At 43.6% G+C, this 22,909-nt stretch overlaps 1 protein-coding gene across 3 annotated transcripts in view; it reads left to right on the forward strand.

Annotated features, from left to right (window-relative positions):
* Positions 1–1,765: 1,765 nt before the first annotated feature.
* sorl1 (sortilin-related receptor, L(DLR class) A repeats containing) overlaps positions 1,766–22,909 on the forward strand; it is a 65,230-nt gene continuing 44,086 nt past the window's right edge. For all 3 annotated transcript variants that reach the window (XM_061217674.1, XM_061217673.1, XM_061217675.1), the window contains exons 1-2: positions 1,766–2,069; positions 22,484–22,600. In XM_061217674.1, the coding sequence (XP_061073658.1) occupies positions 1,767–2,069; positions 22,484–22,600 (420 nt within the window). In that variant the 5' untranslated portion in view covers position 1,766. The remainder of the gene's footprint in view (positions 2,070–22,483; positions 22,601–22,909) is intronic.

Below are 22,909 nucleotides of genomic sequence, written 5' to 3' on the forward strand. Positions count from 1 at the left end.
ATTCTTTTCATCCCACAAATGAAAATTGAGAACATCCCCCTCAAAGGACTTGCATTGCTTTGCTTCTCTCCCAGCAGTGCTCTCTGTCCTAGTTTTCAGCACAGTGCTGATGGTATTTTGTATTTTTTTTTCAACTTTCTGGATCTGAACAGACTTGAGTTTTGGCTACTGGAACGCAACTTCCTGAGTTTTCTGAGACTGAAGGGGACACAGGAAGTAGTACTGGTATCATCAGGCACCATCAAAATGGTTCCCAAGGGCCACAGTAAAGCCTTGGTAAATCCTGTCACCCTGCTGGAGTAGCTTTGATATCTCGGTGACATGTTCTGTGTTTTGGGGGCTACACCTGTCATTTGATAGTGAGATGATAGCCATGTTATCAATAATGAGTAGTGGTGAGTCAGTTGGGGGACAGGTTAACATTTTCGATGACGGCAACTGCAAATATGAATGCAGTATATTGTGGCTATTAAGACGCATCAAAATGGCAGATCGTGCACATTCTCATTATGTTTTGTGAAAGGAAAAGACAAGTATAGCACCACTTTGTCACAGATCAGTGCAGGGGATTGGCAGGAACCACTCATTGAGCTTGGTTAGGCTATTAGCTTCACACATTGAACCAACTCAATCTGATAAAGCCCCCTGAAATGGTACTAACATGCTTTGGGGTTTAAAAAAAAAAAATCTAATTTAGCACCCAGGAATTAAAACACTTTTCAAATATGTCTTTCTCTGCTGATTTTGTTTGATTTATTTTACTTGAAGTTTACACAGTCTATCCTGCACTTATCTTGATCTGGTCTATTTTCCATTTTTTAAGACTTGCTCCAATTGTTGAACCCTGTCATTACGGACATCCCACAAAACCAAAAAATCGCATCAATGCCTGAACCAACCATTTTGTTTGGCTGTGGACAGTGAGAACCTTCTGATTGGCTCAGACAAGTCAATGACTAACTGTCACTTTACTTGCACTCTCAAAACATTAGTCCCCAGGACTCAGATTGGGAAACATCCCCTCGCTTGACTTTGGTCAGTGGTACTTGATGTTATTTGTAAACTGCAGAGAATACTTGGCTGAAACCTTGAGTGTTTTATTACTTATTAATTTGCCTTATTAGTTTGTCTCAACTTTAAACTTTAAATGATGGTACACAAATTAAAAGCTACCTGTCCTCTTGTTTGGGGGATTCACATGGATATGGCACTGCCAAAGCATGCCAGTTTGTGGAGTGCTGGTTTTATGCATGTCTATTTGTTTAGATAATGTCAACTGAAATAATAAATAAATAAATACATCAATATATATGCAGGGCTATATGTGCATCGCTGAATGGGTTTTAATCCTATTCCGATGTGTATTTGCATACATGTCTCCTACCATCTAGGTTAACAATGTTGCTCTGGATTCCCAGTGTAATCGTATTGCTGGATTACATTATAGGCTAGAGCTATGCTTTCTTTGTTCCCAAGTCATTGGCTAACGTTCCATAACACCGTATGCGCTCACTGCTGTCACTGACATTGATATATAATAGTAATGATAGCGACCAAGACCTTTGCCTGTTTGGTCGAGAAGCGAACGTTCAGAAATAATTAAACCAACTTAAAGCGCACGCTGACGTAAAATAAATATACAAATGTACAGTATATTGCCGACATAAATTAACTACACCTCAGGGATTTGATGCTGCGGGATGATCAGAGTCTCACAGCAACTACACGCGAGGGCGCTCTTCCAGATACGGGAGAAGCGTACAAACATGGCGCCGCGGCGGTCATTCAAGATGCTGTCTCCTCTTCGGTTTACAGTATATCTTTTAATAAGCGTGGTGCCTGGGTATTCTTCCTCCACGCTCCGGGTTCACCAAAACGAGCGTTTCATGTTGCCGCAAGACAGGGGGTTTTCGTGGGTCACCGCGAACGAAAATCAGCTTGGGTCGAACAACGAGGCGACCGCACAAACGCTGCGCGAAGAGAGTGGAGACAGGACGGCTTCGGCTGCGCATCAGCATCGCAGTCGCAGGAGCGCTGCAGAGTCGCCCCTGCCGAAGGTGTACGGGAAGGTAAGATACGGTCGCTTTATTAGTCACTGCTGGGAATTCCACGGAAGAAAAAAAAAGTGAACATCTGGAAAGCTCCATATCCAACCACGAATGCTGTTAAAATGCACAGTTTAACTCAGAAAGCAATCGAAACGAAGCTTTTTCCCAACTATTTGGGCAACAATTGTGTAAATATGAAAGCATAGGCTACTCACTATAACAGCTAGCACGTTAGCAGCATTTCTCTGTATAAACACTGACATTGACATCGGACATTGTTGAGATAAAGTGCAGCTGGCTACCGTTATTTAGCTTCTGGACTCTACTTATGCATAGCACCCAAATGTGTCGGTCTAGCGTTTCCAAACAGCGTCTTGATTTGTTTACCAAAAGCACACTACGGTTAATAGGAAACAGGGAAACTTGTATTCGTTAGCTAACTGAGTAGGCTAGCTACCCTTATAAATTAATAATGTTGGCTCTGTACGGTTGCGTTCTCAGAAACCCATCATTACAGCTCACCGCCAACTTAATTATAGCCACAATATGCGTTATAAGGAACCTATTAAGATGTAACAAATGTAAGATCAACTGCAAGATTGGCAAATAAGCCTATGGCTTTACGCAACTGTAAAAGCGCATCACTTCACACAAGGACATTTGTTATTTTATTCCCTTTAGCGCTCAACAGAATTAATGCATTTGGGCCTACTATCTGAATAATTAAATTAACTTAGAAAAACGTGCAGCAAAATTGTATGTCTTGCTTAGCCTACTTATGACATTTTGAACTCTAGCTAAGCGAACTGTTTGCGCACAGAAAGAAAGGGAAAACGGACTTGATCAGACTATGTGATTATTACCGAGCTGTTGTTGAACTTGAAACGTAGCCTACCGTTCAACCACTCAACGCGCCTTCAAGGAATCGAGTTGCACAACAAAGATACAGTAGATTTTATGGATTGCGTTATTTGTTCCAACCTATGGCACAGACCGCAGTATGTAAAAACAGTCTGTTCGAGAAAGAGACTGTTTGCATGCACGTAGGCTCCTCGACATAATTTTCCATAATTAACCACCACGCCGAGCCTTTTTCGTTAAAGCGCTTTTGTTCCTTTCCAAAATGTTATCACCGCCGCGTCATATTATATTACGAATATATCACAAACTATGCTCAGTTTACTGATATTTAATTATCTGTAGTCGACAAAGGAAAACGAAAATGTATGAAAGCGAATGCCATTATGTCTCAATTAGCAGGGCTCATGTTCCAATTCTGGTATTTTTTTAGTTTAGGGAATAAATCGTTGATGGTGTAGTTATTAGCGATTGTATGTTGTTATATTTGTGTAAGTGGTTAGACAATGCTCTGTGGCTGCATTTTTCTGTTTGATGTAATGTGTTGTTTTGTAGTGTGGCCCTATTGTGTGACTTGCACTGCATGTATGGTGAAATTTGAACATTTGCAGCTGTAAACACCTTATTGGTCACATACACAGACCTGTGTGAATGTGGAGCTTTCATGTAAAATGGTACACCAGTGGATGGTGCCCAGGGGTACTATCTGCTAAAGCTGCAATCTCATGCTGAAGGTCTGTGCCAATTTCTAATGTGACTGGCAGCCCTACAGGCTGGCATATATTTGACTATCACCAAGGGAACGAGATATGAATGGAAGGTGGCAGGTTTGGCTGTCGCCGATCTATTGGGCACATGCAGTCTAGCTGCTCAAGCTGCACATGAACTATACCCCGATGATTTCAACGTCCAGACTAAATGGTAGACTGAAGAATAAAAAGATGTGGCATCTAACAAGTATGTGCTACACTGAGTTCTTATTGGGGCAGAAGGTGACCCTTGGAATTTAACACTGCATGGACACTCAGCATCTCCTTTTTCTTAGTCAGCCTACCACCACCTAGTTCCCACTGCTAGTTGCAGTGCAGGATTATGTGGACCTCAGCGCAACGTGTTGCTGTGTGGCCAAGTCAAATTTAATCCATGCATTCCACTTATTGGACATTGATCTCTAAATCTCCCTCCTTTTTCTTGCAGGGTTGGGGGTATTGTGCCTCAGGTTATCTTTTAGAAGTGATTTCAGGAGAGCTGTGAGGGAGTTTAGTCTATCAGTGTGCCTAAATTGTAAATGCTAGGCCTAACTGCTGTCTTTAGCAAGTGCACCTTTCAGCATCCTCCCCATGACTAGGTGACATTTAGAAACACTGGCTTGGTGTGTCTTGATTATAGGCCGGGTTAAGGCCAGTTTATAGATGAAATAAGCATGATGTCACAACAGTAAAGAACTTACTTCCGGGTGGACAACATTGAGGAATGTGAATAGCAGGCAGTGTTTTCTGTGTTTCATTAAACCAAGGTCTGAACACGTGAAGTCAATGTCGGAATATAAATTTATGAAAACTGAACAAAATTGTTTTATTTATTTGATTTATACGATGTGGTCTAGCTAGCTAATGTAACGTTAACGTTCGCTGTCAGCACGCCCCTAACGTTGTAAGTAACGTGAGCTAACCGACATCATGAATAACATGAATAACTAGTGCAAACTAGCTAGCTAGCGTGCGTTATTGGAAACCCTATTACTGTAATGTTACCACCAAAACTAGATAGCTAGCTTACTAGTTTTACAACAGGAAAAAACAACAGGCAAGAGGCAAGGTCAGATTTGTCGTTTCATGTTTGTAAAGTTATCTCAGTGTTTCTCTGTACGGCTGCCGATGAGCATCTGCTGTTAGGTTAACTGCCAACAACATTTGTGAAGGACATGAGCAATACAATCAGAAGTTCTGGTTTTGTTTTTTAGTTTTCCCCCCCCATGTTTCTGACACTGTGAAACTTAAGTCAGACGTCTCTGTGTCAGCTGTCATTGACTGTGCCAAGCACCTGAGACTGCCCTGTAAACAGACTGTATGATCTGGGTAATCCTCCCTTTTAAGAATCAGAAAAAGCCCAATCCACTGTGTGCCTGATTACATTTTGAATTATAGTCCCAAACACAACACGATTTTGGACATAGTTAACTAGCTAACTGTTTCTACACAGCTCTGGTTCAGTCGATTTTTAAGTAACGTTACTTAATTCTGTGGCTACCTGGAAGTATTTTAGCAACCTTTGTTTACAAACATTCTGATTTCATCTATTGTCCAGCGACAGAGCATCCAACAATGTGTAATGAATGTTGATGATCGCAGCGACATTGATTTATACTCTGGGCGACTGGAGTGTGTTTATGCTTTTTACTAAGGGCAATGACCACCGCCTACCTTGGGCAACAATAAAATGTTCATGAATGTTCTGTAATTTCAGTGGTGCAACACTGTCTCGCTGGGCTATAATGTTGCCTTTTATGACAACTGATTGAGACTGATTTGAGGGAGTATTACTATTTCTGTTATGCCTCCGCCCTGGTGACAGCCGTTTTTGGGTTGTCTGTCTGTCCGTCCTTGTGAACGCAATATCTCTGGAACGCCTTGAGGGAATTTCTTAAAACTTGGCGCAAACGTCCACTTGGACTCAAGGATGATCTGATTACATTTTGGTGGTCGGAGGTCAAAGGTCACGGTGACCTCATGTCGTTTTTGTGTACGTGATATCTGAAGAACGCCTTCAGGAAATATCTTTGGCAGAAACATCCACTTGGACTCAAATAATAAAAACATTCATACAATGTTGTTTAAACGTGCAATTTTATTACAAAAATGTAAATAATGAAACATTTTATCATTCCACTACTCTGCCTTTAACTAAATATTCAAGTTGGAATAAGAAAAAATATTTTATTCAACATTTAATGTTGTTTATGTGTAACATCAATGACAAAGAAATGGCACATTAATTATTTAATGAAATGCATAAAAATACATGACGCTCTACTTGTTGTGGATTCATCAAGTTTAGAAGTTAGTTATTGCTGAACAGGCAGGGATGTAAACTGCAACTTGACTGGTTGGTGGAGGTATACAACCGCGAAGAGGTTATTTTGCTCTAGTTTTATATAGTGGCAGCAGCAGTGCAGTAACTTGAAAAGGAGAAACCTGTCCAAAAAATAAAGCATCCTTTATTGTTTTTGAACAGAGCTTCATTTCCTACTTTGTTACGGGCTGATCACATCTGTACACCAGTCCTATCACAGCAACATCTTTAGTCAGTATGGCAGGGCAGCACACAAGTGCAAATATGTCCAAAAATGTGTGCAGCTGGCTAGCCAACTGTGTCTTCATCACTCTTGAGTCTACCAGCTGAGCTAAAGCAGCTTCTGCCCTGATGTAGACAGACTGCAGGCCCCATTCACTGAGAAACTCTTTTGAGCAAACCAGTTGGAAATGCCCTCTAGACTGAAACCGGCCCTTTCCTATCAGCACTGTGACCAATTATGTACTGCTGTGCAGGACCCCAGGGCAGGCTGGCATAGATGGATTTTGTCCTGGCTTTAGAGTGCATCATTGCACGTATATCAGCCAGGTTCACCACTCGCAGTGAAATTCAGAGCCAAAAGCTGACTGTAGCCCATATTATATTGAGCAGAAGTGCTTGTTTTTCTTAGTTTTGAGAAATGAAACATGATTGTATTTTGTGGTAGCATATATACCTTTGGCAAATTCATAGAAATATATGGCAATATAAGATAATTTAAAATATTAATTCAAACTCGAACAAGCTAGTTTGTTATAAGCTTAAATCCTTGATCGTGACCTGCAGAATGTCCCCCTGTACCTTTGCATAAGGAAGTGTTTTGATTTGTTGTGTTAAAAGCACTGAAAATGACTGTATGGAAGACTATCAAGATTATCAAAAGATCATGTAACAACAAGAATATTGTGGTCGTTATGCCTGCCAGGCAGGGTGTCCATAACGGGAAACTACTTCAGTTCACACATCTGCAAAGAATGCACATCTGCCTCCCTTCCTCAGTATTTCACATTTTGAGAGCTACAGGTTTAGACCAAGCTTGGTAGGCAACCCTGGTCCTTGAGTGCCATAAATGGTGCTGGTTTTTGCTCCACCCTAACTGATACCAACATAACTGGATTTGTTTTTATTAGTCAGGTTTCGTGAATGCAGGTGACCATGGTTTGAGGGAATTGAAGGAATTTCGCCTTTCAGAATGTTCAGGGTCAGACTTTTAATCATCCATCAAACTCTTGTGATCAAGTTCAGGTGGAACAAAAACCAGAAATGTCATTGGCACTCCAGGGCCAGGGTTGCTTTCCCCTGGTTTAAACACTGTTTGTGCCTAAGATTGTCCCTGCTGGACTTGCTATGTGGTGTGATTTGATCTCCAGGATGACGCAGTTGGCTCCTCTCCACAACATTGCGGGGTTTCCAGAAATCAGTTATAAAATAATATTTACCTAAGAGCCATCGGTCACAGGCTGTTTGGCAGTAACCAAATGTTGTTTGCAGGGAGGACATGACATAGGCCCTTCCGCAACACAGCCAGGCGCTGTCATTTTTGAAGTTGAAACTTCCTTCAGTACACTGACTTCTAATCATAGGAAACCAATGTAAAATAAACGTTGACGGTTAAGTGAGAGCGATGAGAGTGTCCTTGTTTTCACTGGTGATTTTGCATTTAATTCTACACACTAGTGTCTGAGTATTTTGCATAAATTTGAGTTCATCTCATTTCTTGTAACTGTATACTCTGTAGTTACCCCAGGAAATGTTCCAATAGCAAATTCCTTTTACATTACACCCGAATTTCTGAAAAAGAAAACACAATCTAACTGGAACTGTCCAGGAGGAACACAGAGGGCCACGCCGTGTTCAGAGATGGCCCACAAGTTAAGGGAAAACTGAATTTGCGATGCAATAAATCAACTGTATTTATGTATATAAATCATTAGTATAGTTGTGCCTTAGGACATTGATTCACACTGTCGATGGTGTGTGCCCTAATTTGCACTGATACTGGCTCCAGATGTGAAGCATAAACCAGAAATTGGACAGAGCTGTTCCATACAAGCAAAACAGAACACGGTCTTCATTCTTCATTTCCTTTAAATAGCCTACATTATGAGAGCTCCTCTCATCTCGGCCTCCGTGGAGCTAATTTAATAGAATTATTATTGGTTTAATAATTTTTATTATGAATGATACTGCATAAGTCTCAAATAGAGTATGAGGGCTAATATCCAGCCCCTGTTAGCCAATGAAACGGGCAGGGAGTCCAGCTGCTGTTTAACAGTGCAGACATGCTGCTCTCTGCCAGAGCCTGATAGGGATCTCTTAGGAGCGTCTGCACAGAACAGAGCCTGTAGTCTCCAGCAGAGCAGATGGGATTTGTCTCACTCATAGAGAGCACTTGGTTGGAAACTGGAGAAATGCCTTGGGCAGTACCAGGGCACAGCTTTTATCCGTACACCATGCAGCGTAGCACCCTTTTAGCCTTTTAGCCCCACACCACACAGATAATAGAAGCCTGTTAGCTGTCTGGCCCTGCTCCACACACTATAGTAACCTGTTAGCCAGTTAGCCCTGCACCATGCAGAATAGCGCTGCTAGCTCTTTTCCCAAACTCCCAGTTTGAGTGCTGTTTTGTCTGTTTCTGCAGATTTCTTTTAAAATGTATTTATGAACAAATGATGCATTGCAGATGATGCAGAGACAGGGCACGTAAGAACATTGCTTATACATCACTTACAGAGGCCAGGGGAGCTTTGTGGACAGAACTTCCCTCTTGGCCACAAAGCTTCCCTGTGGCCAGAACTTGCCACTATTTATCTCTGATGTTGATGCCACACATAACTGGCTGGACCTGTGAGTTTGCCCTGGTTAAGAGCGTTAGCCAAATGATGTCAATGTAAAGCAAGCTCAGCTGTAACTTAACACACATGAAAAGGGCCCTGCCTCTGCCCCCCCAGCATGTGGCCGTTGTAAATTAACTGTCACAAAGCTGAATGGTACTTTGTGCCGCTTCTTCTTTAGCTCCAGAGTAGCTGCCTTTTAGAAGCTGTCTTGACGGTTTGGAAAGTTCTAGATGTTTTGGGCGCTGTGACTCACTGAAATGTGTCCTTTTGTTGTGTTTGTTGTATCTAATGTGTCCTTTAGCTGTATTTGTTGGGTTTTTTTAGCTTGTGAAAACTCTCTGGTTGTTCGGTATGCTTCCCTGTTTATATGCTGTCCACTCCTACGCCTGATTGTGTACCAAATAGAGGTATAAAGAGTGATTCTTTATATGAATATGCTTCTTTACGTCTCTCCCAAGGTTGGTATTGACTGTTTTTGATGATTGAAGACCAGCCTTCCCCTACTCCCTGCCTGACTCTTGGCTCGATTCCCACTGTTTGAGGGTCTGCTTGACTATTTTGGAACGGTCTTGAATTAACACTTCCACTTGCTTTTTTCTTTTTCATCTACAGCACGACTAAGAATTCAAGAAAAACTTTGTCTGGAATTTTTCTAAACCATGTATTTACCATGTAGCTTATTTTCACTTGATGTAAACATAGTATGATAAAGTCTTGAAAATCATTGTTGTTTAATGTTAGAAATATTTTTGATCAGAACATAATTTATTTGGCACAGCTGGGGACCCTTTGATGTTTCTGCTGTTGTTGCTGCTCTTGTTAGAATATGAAACTGTGGACTTTAACCACCTGTACCACCTGTTCTCTGCCTTATTCCACTGCACCTGATCCATGTGGTATCCATGGTGATTTTGCCTGTGCTATTCCAGCTGTCTCACTGGTCCTGGAAATCTTCTTTCCTGTGGAGGTTAACTTGCCCCCTTACATCAATACCGAGGTGTTTATTTTTCATCCTGTCCTTGTTGCAGAAACATTTTGAAGGAGGCTGTAGGATAAATGTTGCCCTGCTGCCCATGGCCATACTAATAGTGCTGTCCGCTGAGGCAGCTGCTCTTTATTGTTACAGTTAATGATGATGATAATGCTAACAGTCTTAACTGCTGCAGTGGTAAATGGTCATGATAATGTTAGCAGTCCTTGCTGCTGCAGTGGTGAATGGTGATGATAATGCTAACAGTCCTTACTGCTGCAGTAGTGAATGGTGATGATAATGCTAACAGTCCTCACTGCTGCAGTGGTAAATGGTGATGATAATGCTAACAGTCCTTACTGCTGCAGTAGTGAATGGTGATGATAATGCTAACAGTCCTTACTGCTGCAGTAGTGAATGGTGATGATAATGCTAACAGTCCTTACTGCTGCAGTGGTAAATGGTGATGATAATGCTAACAGTCCTTACTGCTGCAGTAGTGAATGGTGATGATAATGCTAACAGTCCTTACTGCTGCAGTGGTAAATGGTGATGATAATGCTAACAGTCCTTACTGCTGCAGTAGTGAATGGTGATGATAATGCTAACAGTCCTTACTGCTGCAGTGGTAAATGGTGATGATAATGCTAACAGTCTTTACTGCTGCAGCGGTAAATGGCCACCTGTGGAAATGGTTTCTCTCTCTTCGGTGAAATGTGAGACTCGGAAAAGGAAATGATGAAATGGCAGATAATGTAAATATAGGGCTACATATTGGCAAATCTGTTCTTTTTTTCAGGTAAAAAAGGGTTCAGACAGTGTATTTGTTCTGTAATAGTAATGGAAAACCTGCATGCCATAGAACTTAAGCTGGCTTTTGACCCCCACATACTACAATCCCCAGAAGGCACTACATCTCTGCAAACACATTGAGTGGTGCAAGCAAAAGCAGGTTTCAAAAGAAATGTAAGGAATAACAAAAAACTTAAGCAATGGTTATCTGGTGTTTTTCTTTTAATTTTGTTTTCATTATAGGGCAAATTCCTTTGTGATGATTGCCTGGGACAGGTCAGTGTTTTAAATACATTTCAAATAAGGCTGTTATTGCAGGTTTCCAGGTAATTGAAAATAGTACATTTCACCATTCATCACAAAAGCAAGGCTCTTTCATGTTCGCATCAAATGAAAATACATAATTAATGATTTTCTCTAGAATTACCGTGTTGCACAATGTTTTTCCCCCTCGGGTTTCAAATTATTATTAGTGTCTGGTTGTTGTGATTTGAACGGCTGACATTTTCAGCGGCATTTTGGCCGGTGAGGGTGGCAGCAAAGGGCTAAATTATAGTGCTGCCTCTGTAGGGCTGTAACAGGTGGTCATTCATACCCAGAGTTATTACTCTGATTTGCATATTCAGAAGGGTTCACCGCGGTCAGCTGCTGATGGGTTTGTATGGATTTGAAACTCCGTTTCGCGGGAGGAGGAGGGCAGGGAGAGGAGTGGGGGTTTGAGCGGAAAATACTGGAAAATGGCTAACGACAGGAGCAACAAGGGCGTGCGGGAAGGCGTGAGGAGTTCCAGTAAGAGGGCTGTGAGTCAGTGGAGTGGAGGGGAGCGGGTGCAGCGTTGGAGACGGGAGGAGAAGTGCGTGTCTGGGGCACCGCCAGCCCTCGTTGCGCAAGGGTGGAGATTTTTCACAGAACACAAACAGCGGGTGTGATCTCTACCCCCCTCCCCCCAACAGACTGTGAGCTGCAGGCTGGGAATAAACTGAGATTGTTCACACCAACAGTTTATCTGTTGATCTGCTGTGTGTGTGTGTGAGAGCATGTGCATTTGTGTTTGTGTTTGTGTATGTGTGTCTGGATTTGCGTGCGTGCGTGCGTGTGTGTTTGTGTGTGTGTGAGTGTATTTTGTTTGAAGCTTGGACTTTGGAGTCTGTGGCACTAATTATCTCAAGTGCGGTTCTCCTCAGAATACTAATTAGTGTTTTGATAAGGCTCAGTGGAGATGGATTATCTGGTTAATGTGGTAAATGTACAGAATGCCAACAGATTTCATTCCGGGGGACAGTCTCTCCAGAGTCATATTGATGTGGTACCGGTTGCCAGAATGTTCTACTTGCCCGATTCCTGCCCATTTTCTGGAGGTAAGCCAGACCCAGGTATCAGTACAGAGGCAGGAGGCCCGTCACTGGCCTGTGGGAAAAGGCGGTCAGCTGAAACAGGCGGCCCCCAGCGACTGACTCTATTAGAAGAATAAATTAGGCGAAAATAAACAACGTTTGCTTGTTTTGTCATGTACAATACAAGGCCCCATAACCGGAAGGATCTCCTCGGACGTTTTGTAATTACAAAGTGAGCTGCCTGTTTGTGCGAGGCTGAAGGTGATCCGTGCTGTAGTGGCGACAGTAGTTCCCAAAAGGCACTGGGACTGAGGAGGGAGTACGTGAGCTGAATTTCAGACGAGTGTGACCAAGGCCGCGCGAAGGACGCGCTAAATCACCTGCACAGGAGTGTGCAGCCCTGAGCGCCGTCGCCTGCCTCAGGAACACCGCTGCACTTCTGCACACGCTCACACACACGCGCGCACACACACACACGCTCACACACATATACTCACACACACACACTCACACACGCACACACGCTCACACGCGCACACACACATACACTCACACACACACACACACGTGGGCTCACAGAGATACGCACACACACACGCGCACACACACACACACACACACACACACACATATACACACGCATGCACGCTCACAGATGTGGGCTCACAGACACACAAATGCACACGCACACACGTGGGCTCACGCGCACACACACACACACACACACACACACGTGGGCTCACAGACAGCCACGCACACGCACAAGCACGCACACACACACACTGGCCCTCCCTCACACACACATACAGGCACTCACCCAGCCAAAGGCACCATACTACCTAAATGTAAACATGTATTCACATACATTTTAATGTGCTACTGTGAAAAAAAGTAACATTAGCTGACTTGGTTGCCATGGGGACAATTACACCACGGCAGAGACAGGCTTTGTGGGTCATTCTAGTAGCAATGGTGTTTGTGGGAGACGGACAACAATCCTATCAGACTTTGTCTATGTCCGTTTGAATTTATATGTTATTGGAACATATGAAGTCAAAGGAAGCCTTATTCATTGCGTTTTTTGATCGAGGACGACTTTGTGCTTCAAAGCTGGCTCATTCTTGGGAGGATATGCAAACAGCTGCAGTTTTGCAGTTTTAATCTCTTCATCCCTTTAGGCATACTCTCGAGTTTGTTTAACTAAATTTTCTTCAGTAAAATAGCCTAATTGTTTTGCTTTTGAGAATTGAAAAGAGTGCGGATTAGAGGGCGTAGTGGAGGCTATGAGCTCTGCAGTGTGAGGATTACAGACGGCAGTTACTGAGTTTCCAGTTTCCATAGCCAGTGAATAGGGCAGCAGGCCTGGGTTTCTCTGTGGTGTAAAGCCTTGCTGCGCTAAGTGTGTTTTCCAGATCAGCCTTACCTCAGCCTGCCCTGGTCCTAGAAGAGCCTTCTCCAGTCTCAACAGGAAGTGCTGTTCTCATTGCCTTGGATAAAAGCATCTGTCAAATCGAATGCAATGTAATGTAATGTGCAAGTACAAGCTCTGCATCGACTATCACACATGGTGCCCCTTGTAGCACTTTAGCAGGCAGTGGAAGGCTTTAGTAGTGATTCACCGCTTCCTGGTGTTTGGAGAATGGGGGTGCCCAAGCCGTTTGCTTACGATCGACCTACTCGCTCAACTAACCCCCTCCCGTGGCCTGAATCAGCTGACTGCCAACCACAGGCAATATGTGAGTAGAATCAGATCTGACATCAACAACAATACCCGAATGTACCATCACAGGGGCATCTGGGATACAAGCCTTCCCTGTTCCTTCAAATAATGTGTAAATATGTAAATGATATACTGTATATTAAAATAATTGCACAGTACGTAAATGTTATTATTTGTGTTCATCAGCCGACTCTACGGTAACACAGTGGAATAACGCCTGTGCGATAGGACAGCTCTGCAGTAGTGTAATAAAATAATTTGGCGTAACTGTGTAGAAGAGATGAGAGCCGTACCCCCTGCCGCGAGCCAGCTCTGCAGGGATGATGTCATCGGCCCAGCCCTCCGCCGCAGCGGCCCATGTGACTCGGCCCGTCCCCCCCGGCGGCTGAATAATGACGTGCCGGGCGCCGCGGACGCCAGGCGAGGCCGTAAACATTAACCCCGCTCCGCTTTCCGCCCCCGCGGAAAATAACCCGCGCCCGAGCCTCGCTTCCCCCGCTCGGAGCGTGAGCCGGTGTCCCAGGTACGTTAGCGGCGCGGAACGGTTCCTGGCTCTAATGAGAACCCCACCACTCCACGCTGCCCACGTGACCGCGGTCTGGCCGGCTGATGGGATTTCTCAGTTAAAATCCATAATTCATTTTTGTTCATTAAAAAAACAGCGTTTCTCATTCCGCCGGTTCAGGTTTTACAGCTTCCCAGTTTTCACGCGCTCGCTGCACACGATGTATCTTTGTGACACGTAGGTTACTCGCCATACCGAAAACACTATACAAATTATACGGTAGATTAATGCTAAAAAGAAGCATCGCTATAAATGCAGTGAACGGAACAGGCCCATTGTGCTGTGCACTAAATGCATAAACAGCCCTCGAAGCCAAGCAGCGAATGGTAAACATTCGGCCTGTTTTAACAGGGCCCACGGCATGGTGGGTTATTTATAGGCCTGTAAAAAGCCTGGGGCACGGGTAGGATTGGAGCAGCCATTCGGGCCACTGCAGTGCGGCTGGCGATCTGCCATCCTCTACTGGTCTCATCCGTGGGCTCATACTCTCGCCCAACGCGCTGTGGTGAACTCTCCTGTGGGCGAATGGCTGGCTGACCCTGCCGTGTTACCTGTTGCCTCAGTGAGGGAGAGTGGGCCGTCTATCAGACAGGGCCGTCCGACACCAAGAGCTTCTTTCTGTTTGCCGGAATAACCTTTCCTTGCCCTTTTTCTTTTCTGGAGTGTTCTAAGGAACACAAAAGTTCCTGGTGAAAAGATGAAGACATTTTAATGGAGGCTCCGAGCCAGTGAGAAAATGTGTGTGTGTGTGTGTGTGTGTTTGTCTGTCTGTGTACTGAGTGTGTGAGACAGAGTGATTGGATGAGTGAGTGAGGGAGAGTGTGTGCCCATGGCGTGAGTCAGTTGCTGCACCAATTTTTTGCAGAAAGCTAAAAAATCCCTTTGTTCGGATTGTATTGAACTGTGTGCGTAATATGATGCTTTTATTTTTGCATTATTATATTATCTCTGCAATAGGGAGTGAGATGGCTGTTGGGGGAGGGCATAACTCTTTGAAGACACAGTCTCTGCTGTTTGTTATGCTATTTAACTTGTGATTTTATTTGTCTTTCTATTTGAGAAAAAGAAGGATCAATTATTCTGTATTGTGCAGTGAATTATGTTCATATGCTGTAGCTATGGGTCTGATGTGGAAACTACAGGCTGTGCATATGAACTGTAGGAGAAGATTATCTGTCCGTTCTTCTCCTGTTGTCATGTAAATGTTCACAGGCTGTATTATCGACCATACCAGAGAAGGAGCAGTAGCAGCAAATCTGAAAGGAATGAAAACATAAAAATGAGTAGAATAATGTTGTGAAAGACTGGTCGTTGAATCATTTCTGGCTATTCGGATGCGATCAGAGCCTGCATCAGTACTTCTGTGCCAAGGAATGCAGCGTGGAGCTGTGCGTGCTGCACCAGCTTGCTGTGACTGTCTGCAGTAAACCATCTCAACCACAACCTCCTTCCCCCCAGGGCCACAGGAAGTGCTTACTGCCCTGATATCAGCTCCAAGGGCCTGGGCAGTGGCCCCTCCCGCTATTACGCTAATGACAGAGTGCCAACGTCACGGTCGTAGATATCCGTCTCTTCTGTGTCGCTAATCTGCACTGCGGTACTGTAGTTTACGAATCTGGAATAATGGTCACACATTCTGTCTGTACCAAAAGTGTACAATTGTACAACAACCTTTGAGCCATAAATCAGTTTGACGTTAGGATTTCTGGAACTCCCATACCAATCAGTCCCAAGAGACTAAATGGCAAATAATTTTAATATTGTGAGAACTTTAATTCCATTTGGAGCTTTTAGGCTTTAGTAGATGTTATTGAAACATCATTCACTGTGGTCATTAAACATCCTGTGGTCATTAATCACAGAGTAAGCTGAGCAGTCTTTATCCTGGAAAACTTTACAATGTGGTTTTGTCATCCTGCCCACCAAATTATTCCCCCGAATTGGTAAAAAAATAAATAATGGAGGGCCCTCTCCACCTCAGCTGATGTGTGGTGAGTATTCTAGCACAAAAAGTTTATAGATATTGGTGGAGGTTCAGGAGTCTAACTTCTTCGTTGTAAAACACTTTGAGGTCATGGGATGAGAGGTGCTATAGAGATGCAGTATGCTTTCTAAATGTCCATACAGACGTCCAGGCAATACCTCCATAACCCCAAGATACACTTAGTGACTGTAAAGGTAAATGTGTTCTGGCTTCAAACTACATTGTATAGGGTTTTGGTATGTATTAACTTCAGCAAAATGAGAGAAATCAATTGCATTGCAATATTGACTTATCAGTAAACATTTACATCTACTCCTACGTGGGGATTCAATTAGATTAAAAACCACACTCTGAGCTAATGCTTCCAGATCATTTATGACATCAAGAATTCCCTGACCTTTAGGCTGATAAATGTTTTAGTCTCATGGCATATCTCCTGCCATTGTTTAATGAGATGTGTGTACAGAGACTTTTTATAGACAGATTTGTAGTGACATGGTGGCACAGTGGTGCAGTGGATAACATCACAACACCTCACAACAAAAATGTCCTGGATTTGAATCCCGACCAGTGCCTTTCTGTGTGGAGTTTGCATTTTGCTATTTTTCAGCTCTTAATCCCTCTACCAGCCTTACCCCTCTCCCAGTCTCTCTCCTTATCATTACATTACATTACATTTCAGTAATTTAGCAGACACTCTTATCCAGAGCGACGTACAATAAAGTGCAAATCAAAACCAGGGACAAGTGTGTTGTAGACCCTAGAGGACAATCCTATACAACTTGTGGGTGGTGCATTCTGGGTGGAATTGAGTAGCGAGGTGAGGTGGTGAGGTGGTCCCACGGCCATATGTTGTTTTCAATACAGATTTTAAATCTGACTTGAAATGTGTGTTATTATAGTTATTTACTTTTCTTTGAATAGATATTTGGTGGATGTGTTGTGGATACATTCCTCTGTGATAATTTCTAGATAACTATTTTTAGCCACGTACAGTCACTTTAAGTAACTTGTATTTAACACTTAGATTTTGTAGGCATTACAGCATGTTCTGTATTTGTGATACCCATATGCTGCTAGGTTAGCAGCGTAGCTATTTCCAATCACTTTTGGATTTCCATAGATTCCCTGAAAATGTGGGTATATGCCTCATGATATGCCCTGAAGCATACAAATTTATGCTAATATACAGTGACAAAATATATAATTTAAAAAAATTATTTAGTTTCTAGATAATGCAACAACAAAAAAATCTGATGTCTGACGGAGGATGTCTGAAACTGAACATGTTGAAGCTGTTTGCCGTTCTTCTGCAGTGCAGGCCATTATTGGTCATTTTGAGAGTCAGTACGATGAGCTGAAATTGGTCTCCTTGAGAAAGCCAGGAATATACAAGAGACAGGCGTCGGATTATGTAACCTCAGTGTTGAGGCCTGTTCACACCAAGAACCATAACTATAAATATATCGTTTTTAAAATCTTTCCACTCAAGTGGATAGTGGAGTCCATGGCACAACTATAACGACAATGACAGCAATTAAAAATATTGTTGGGATCTTTAAGAGAGATTTCTTTCCAGCTGCATGGACCATATAAACACTGACATCCAATCAAAATCGATCCATCTGAAGTGACCTAAGTGCCATTATTTACAGAACATTATCGTTCATCAGTGTGGATGCTCACATCTTTATGCAATTGTTCATATTCCTAGTGAATATTCATAGTGATTGTTCATGTTTTTAGTAAAGGGACCAGCAGGGCACCAGGAGTGTGAGGACCTCTTTAGTTTTCTGCAGGGCTGCTGTGCACTGGGGTGGCCCAGGCCACCGAACGGGCTGGGGTGGAGGTGACTGGGTAGTCATGTGTTTGTGTGTGGGTGAATGTGTTTGTGTGAGTGTTTGTGCAGTTGTTTGTTTGTACGTCTGTGCGCACCGTAAATTGAGCTAGAACCAGACAGTAGTGCTGTTTCTGACAGTACCCAGTCCTTCAGCACATTAAAACCTGGATGGATTTCTCTGGAATTTAATTACATGGTTGATTTGTGACTGAAGCGATGTGGCAAAGCTGGATATGGTCCTGTTCTCTCTGAAAGATCACATTTCTCAGCAGTGGGAACTTAAATTGATGGATGTGTGTAACAGGATTTCAGTGCTCTGGAACTGACTGTGACCAAATTACAGCCTTTAGCAGCGCTAATGTCATTACCTGCCAACAAGGAGGTCCCGTACATCTTCTACCACACACACCCATATGTACTCAGACGCACACTCACATGCTCACACATGCATACACACACACACACACACACACACACACACACACACTTTTTTCCTCCCTTTTCAAGTAGGAGTCAAGTAGTTTGTTTTGCTTTATATCAATGAAAATGTGTTGACCACCCAGAAGCCTTGCCCATAATAATGTATTTGTGTTGGCATCATGAGGTTCAGTTGAGGGAGCACTGTTATTTACAAAGGCCAGGGTCCCGCAGAAAGTGCAAGTAGTGGATGTTCCATCATGGTCTGAGCTGGGGCAGATTGCCTGTTGGGGAAAAATGGAAAAAAAGAATAAATAACTTGCAGCCAAGACCAGGTAACTTTGTTCAGTAATGCACTTTGCTGTTGCAGCCGATGTACGGCTGCTTATCTCAAAAAGTATGTGAGGCTGCTGTCTGCTTCCCAGCCAGGGATACAGCCCTTCATTGTAAATGGTAAATGGTTGGCATTTATATAGTACCTTTATCTAATGCACTGTACAATTGATGCTTCTCATAGACCCATTCATGCACACACTCGCATACCAACGGCGATTGGCTGCCACGCAAGGCACCAAGCAGCTCATCAGGATTTTGGGCGTTGGGTGTTTTGCTCCGGGACACTTCTAAACAACCCAAGGCTGGGTCGAAGCGGGAACCCTCCGACTGCCAGACGACTGCTCTTACCCCCTGAGCCAATGTCCCTGTCCGGGGCAGAGTGCTGACTGCGCAACCTTTCCGTAATACCGGAAACGCGGTTTAGACTCCCACAAAGGCCCCTGTCTGTGGGAGGACGAGCTGAACGTGAAAGCAAGGAGACGCACTCATCGTTGCGTCTCTGTCTTCCGCTGGGGGTTCCTTTGTGTCTTACAAAGGGTGTCAAAGTTCTGTTCTTCTCAAGAGCTCAGGGCAGGAAACCGAGCCCTTTGTGTGCGCAGATGAATGAATCCGCTAATAAGACTTGATCAAAACCCCCTGGATTCTGGGCTTGACAGCCGCCACAGAGAGTGTTTGAAAGCTGTACCGGGCTCCGCCGGGGAGGAGGAGAGAGCCTGTTTGTTCACCGGTGCCTCTCACACACCGCGGTGCCACATCAGCTCTGTCTCACGGTCAGGAGCAGAAGGGAGGCGCTGAGAGAGGAGGCTGAGAAGGAGGTTTCATAAAGCCCTCTCGCATCCTGTAGGGTCATGAATTAAAGATAAACCTAGACAGAGCAGGACAGCTGTGTGTGACAGCACAGGTTAGAACAGGGTAGTGAAACCCTGATACACTTTTTGCCCGTCGCTTGGGGAGAGTTTGCACTGAAGCCAAGCTGTGCCACTCTCTGTTAGACTTTGCCTTTTCCCTCCTGCGCAGAGGCTGTAAATGCCATTAAAACAAGCTGTGCCACACTCGGCTACAGGCCCCGAGCCAAACTTTCACTCACTCACTCGCTCAGTCGCATAATCACCCGGCCCTTGCACATACACACACATGCGCGCGTGCACACGCTCGCTAGCCTGCGCCCGCACTGTAACGGGGAGACGGAGAGGTCGCCAGGTCTGCCTGGTAGGGATGAATGAGGAGGGCATTAATAACAGGCCCATATAAACTCAGTTTAACAGAGAGCTCCCCAGCAGTGGCTCTGTGAACGGCGGCTCCGTCGGATTTATGTGCAGCTGTAAATGCCAGATTAACGGCTGATGGTTTTGCAGGAAAGGGCTGAAAAAGGTGTCGTTAAAGCGGGCTGTGTGGCTGTGGTATGTGACCAGGAAAGTGTGTCAGTGAGAGGGGAGCGCTGCAGGCCTCCTGGGCCTCTCTGCTCCTGCTGGGTCTACTGCAGTATCTGTGCACGGCTCTCTGTGCGTCTGGCCTGTGTACGGCTCACTGTGTCTGACCTGTGTATGGCTCACTGTGTCTGGCCTGTGTCTGGCCTGTGTAAGGCTCACTGTGCGTCTGGCCTGTGTACGGCTCACTGTGTGTCTGGCCTGTGTATGGCTCACTGTGTGTCTGGCCTGTGTATGGCTCACTGTGTGTCTGGCCTGTGTCTGGCCTGTGTATGGCTCACTGTTTATGGCCTGTGTCTGGCCTGTGTCTGGCCTGTGTACGGCTCACTGTGTGTCTGGCCTGTGTCTGGCCTGTGTACGGCTCACTGTGTGTCTGGCCTGTGTACGGCTCACTGTGTGTCTGGCCTGTGTATGGCTCACTGTGTGTCTGGCCTGTGTATGGCTCACTGTGGGTCTGGCCTGTGCATTCACAACCCAGTTACAATTACAGGGAGGGTTGCAAATGGGGGGGGGGGGGGAGCTGCATTTTGAAATCTCCCATGGGGAATTTTGTCTTGCCTTGGGGAATGTATTTATTTTAAATCCTGCAAACGCATTCAAACACGATGAAATCTATTCTCGCTTTGCATCAGGTTCACTTTTACATTTTCTAATAGAGGGCCATTTCTAATCTGGGAATAATTTCCTTTTGACTGGATATTTTATGTAAAATGCTTCTGTAGTTTTCGCTCCCAACATTCCATGGACCAACGTATCAGGAGTTCTGGCAGTGAGCGAGCTTCAGTGCACAGATCATTTCATCACTTACACACTGGGAATGCTTCCAGCTGTCTCTCTACACCCTCTCTTCAGCTCAGGAATGTGTGCTCTCATGGATGGGGTACATTGTTGAGGGGACATTTTGTAGCGACTTGTGAAATAGTCTAGTTCTGATATTGTGAAATAGATATTTGATGATATTATTGATATTATTGAGTTCAGCTGTTCCGTGTCATACTTTGGTAATCGTTTAGTAGTTGTTAATGAATGCCGGATTGCTAGCAACATTGGCGGACTCTAATTGAACCTGGCCTCTTTGGCAATACACTGCACTACAAGTTTACTAGCAGCAGAAAGCAGAAACCGGTGGCTATACAGTGGGCTGCCAAATTATTGGCACCTTTAATAAAAAATGTAGAGAAAAGGCTGCATATAAGCATGGATAATGATCTATATCTTATGTTCAAACATACAGGAAAACAATATACTTTTATTTCAATGCATTTACTGTCATGTTTCAATGTGATTGGCACCCCTAGCAATTATTGTAAATAAAATCAAACAAAGTGAAATTGGCAATACAATTTTACTTTAATTTAGTAAAATTATATTGTGTCATTCCATAACTTTGTGTTTCACTAGAGTATAAAAATGAGGTTACAAGCGTGCAATATCTCTTTGTCAACCATCAGGAGAAGCACGTCATACCTACTGTCAAATATGTTGGTGGGCCGTTGTTTTGGAGCCAATGGTCCAGGGGGATTGACCAATGTCACAATTAATTCAACTAAGTACTAGGAAATCTTGGCAGAAAATCTGGTTGTCTCTGCTAGGAAGCTGAGTCTTGGTCATAAGTAGATTTTCCAGTAGGACAATGGCTCCAAACATACATCAAAATCCACACAGAAAAGGTTAAATGACTCATGACTGTCATGCTTGCCAGGGGCATTTGCACAAGGTATTAAACCAGGGGTGCCAATAATTGTGGAATCTGTTTTTTGGGGAAATATTTTTTTAATATAAAAAAAATGAAAGACTTTGGTTGATTCCATTGAATCAATAATAAAGCACACTACTTTACCCATGTTGTAAAATAACACTTATGTCAACAAGTTTACTGCACTTTCAGTGCATTTTTATCTGGAGTCAACTGTACATCCAAACCTGAGACTGTTCACATTAACCGAGGTGCAGAGGTCAGCTGCAGAGGAGCAAAGTGTGATTGCAGCAGTCAGCAAAGCTTGGAGCAGTGCCTATGAATACTGCTGAACTTCATTTTCGGTTTTTCTTTAGCTTAAATTTATCTCAGTCATTTTTATTTTGGTGTACAATTTACCTAAGATGCAATAATAAAGGTGAAAGGATAAGCATATACAAAAAATTTCACAAAATTAAAATTTACTTCAAATCAAAGCTATGACCATCAGTATTGCAAGTATTTTGGCAAAGAAATAAGTGCTTTGTCCATGTTGTTTACATTAACAGTTACATTCTGTAAAATATCTTTCTATTTTTTCTATGCAGGCCAACCTGAATGACTCACACAACCAGATGGTGGTGCACTGGGCTGGAGAGAAGAGCAACGTGATTGTAGCATTAGCCAGAGACAGTGCAGGAGCCACAGGACCCAAGACCAGCTCGGTGAGTCAGAATAAAACCCAACACGTACTGTGCAACAACAACAGAAAACCCAACACACTTATAGTACACCAGCTGAAGATAACTCCAGATTGTGTCTTACCTGCTGAAATTGTTCAAAGATGGGGCAGGGTTGAGGTAGGCAAAATTATTTTGATCCATGATAGTGGCCATGCTTGACAAACCAGAAGCAGTAGTTACCTAAAAACAAATATCTTCAGCTTGCCAACAATCTCCTAGTCAGTTTACATTGATATCTTCTGCAAGCTCTTACATGATGATAAAATAAACATTAAATACTATGTTTGGCAA

This window comes from Conger conger, chromosome 13 (genome assembly GCF_963514075.1).
Source record: "Conger conger chromosome 13, fConCon1.1, whole genome shotgun sequence".
Taxonomy (NCBI): Eukaryota; Metazoa; Chordata; class Actinopteri; order Anguilliformes; family Congridae; genus Conger; species Conger conger.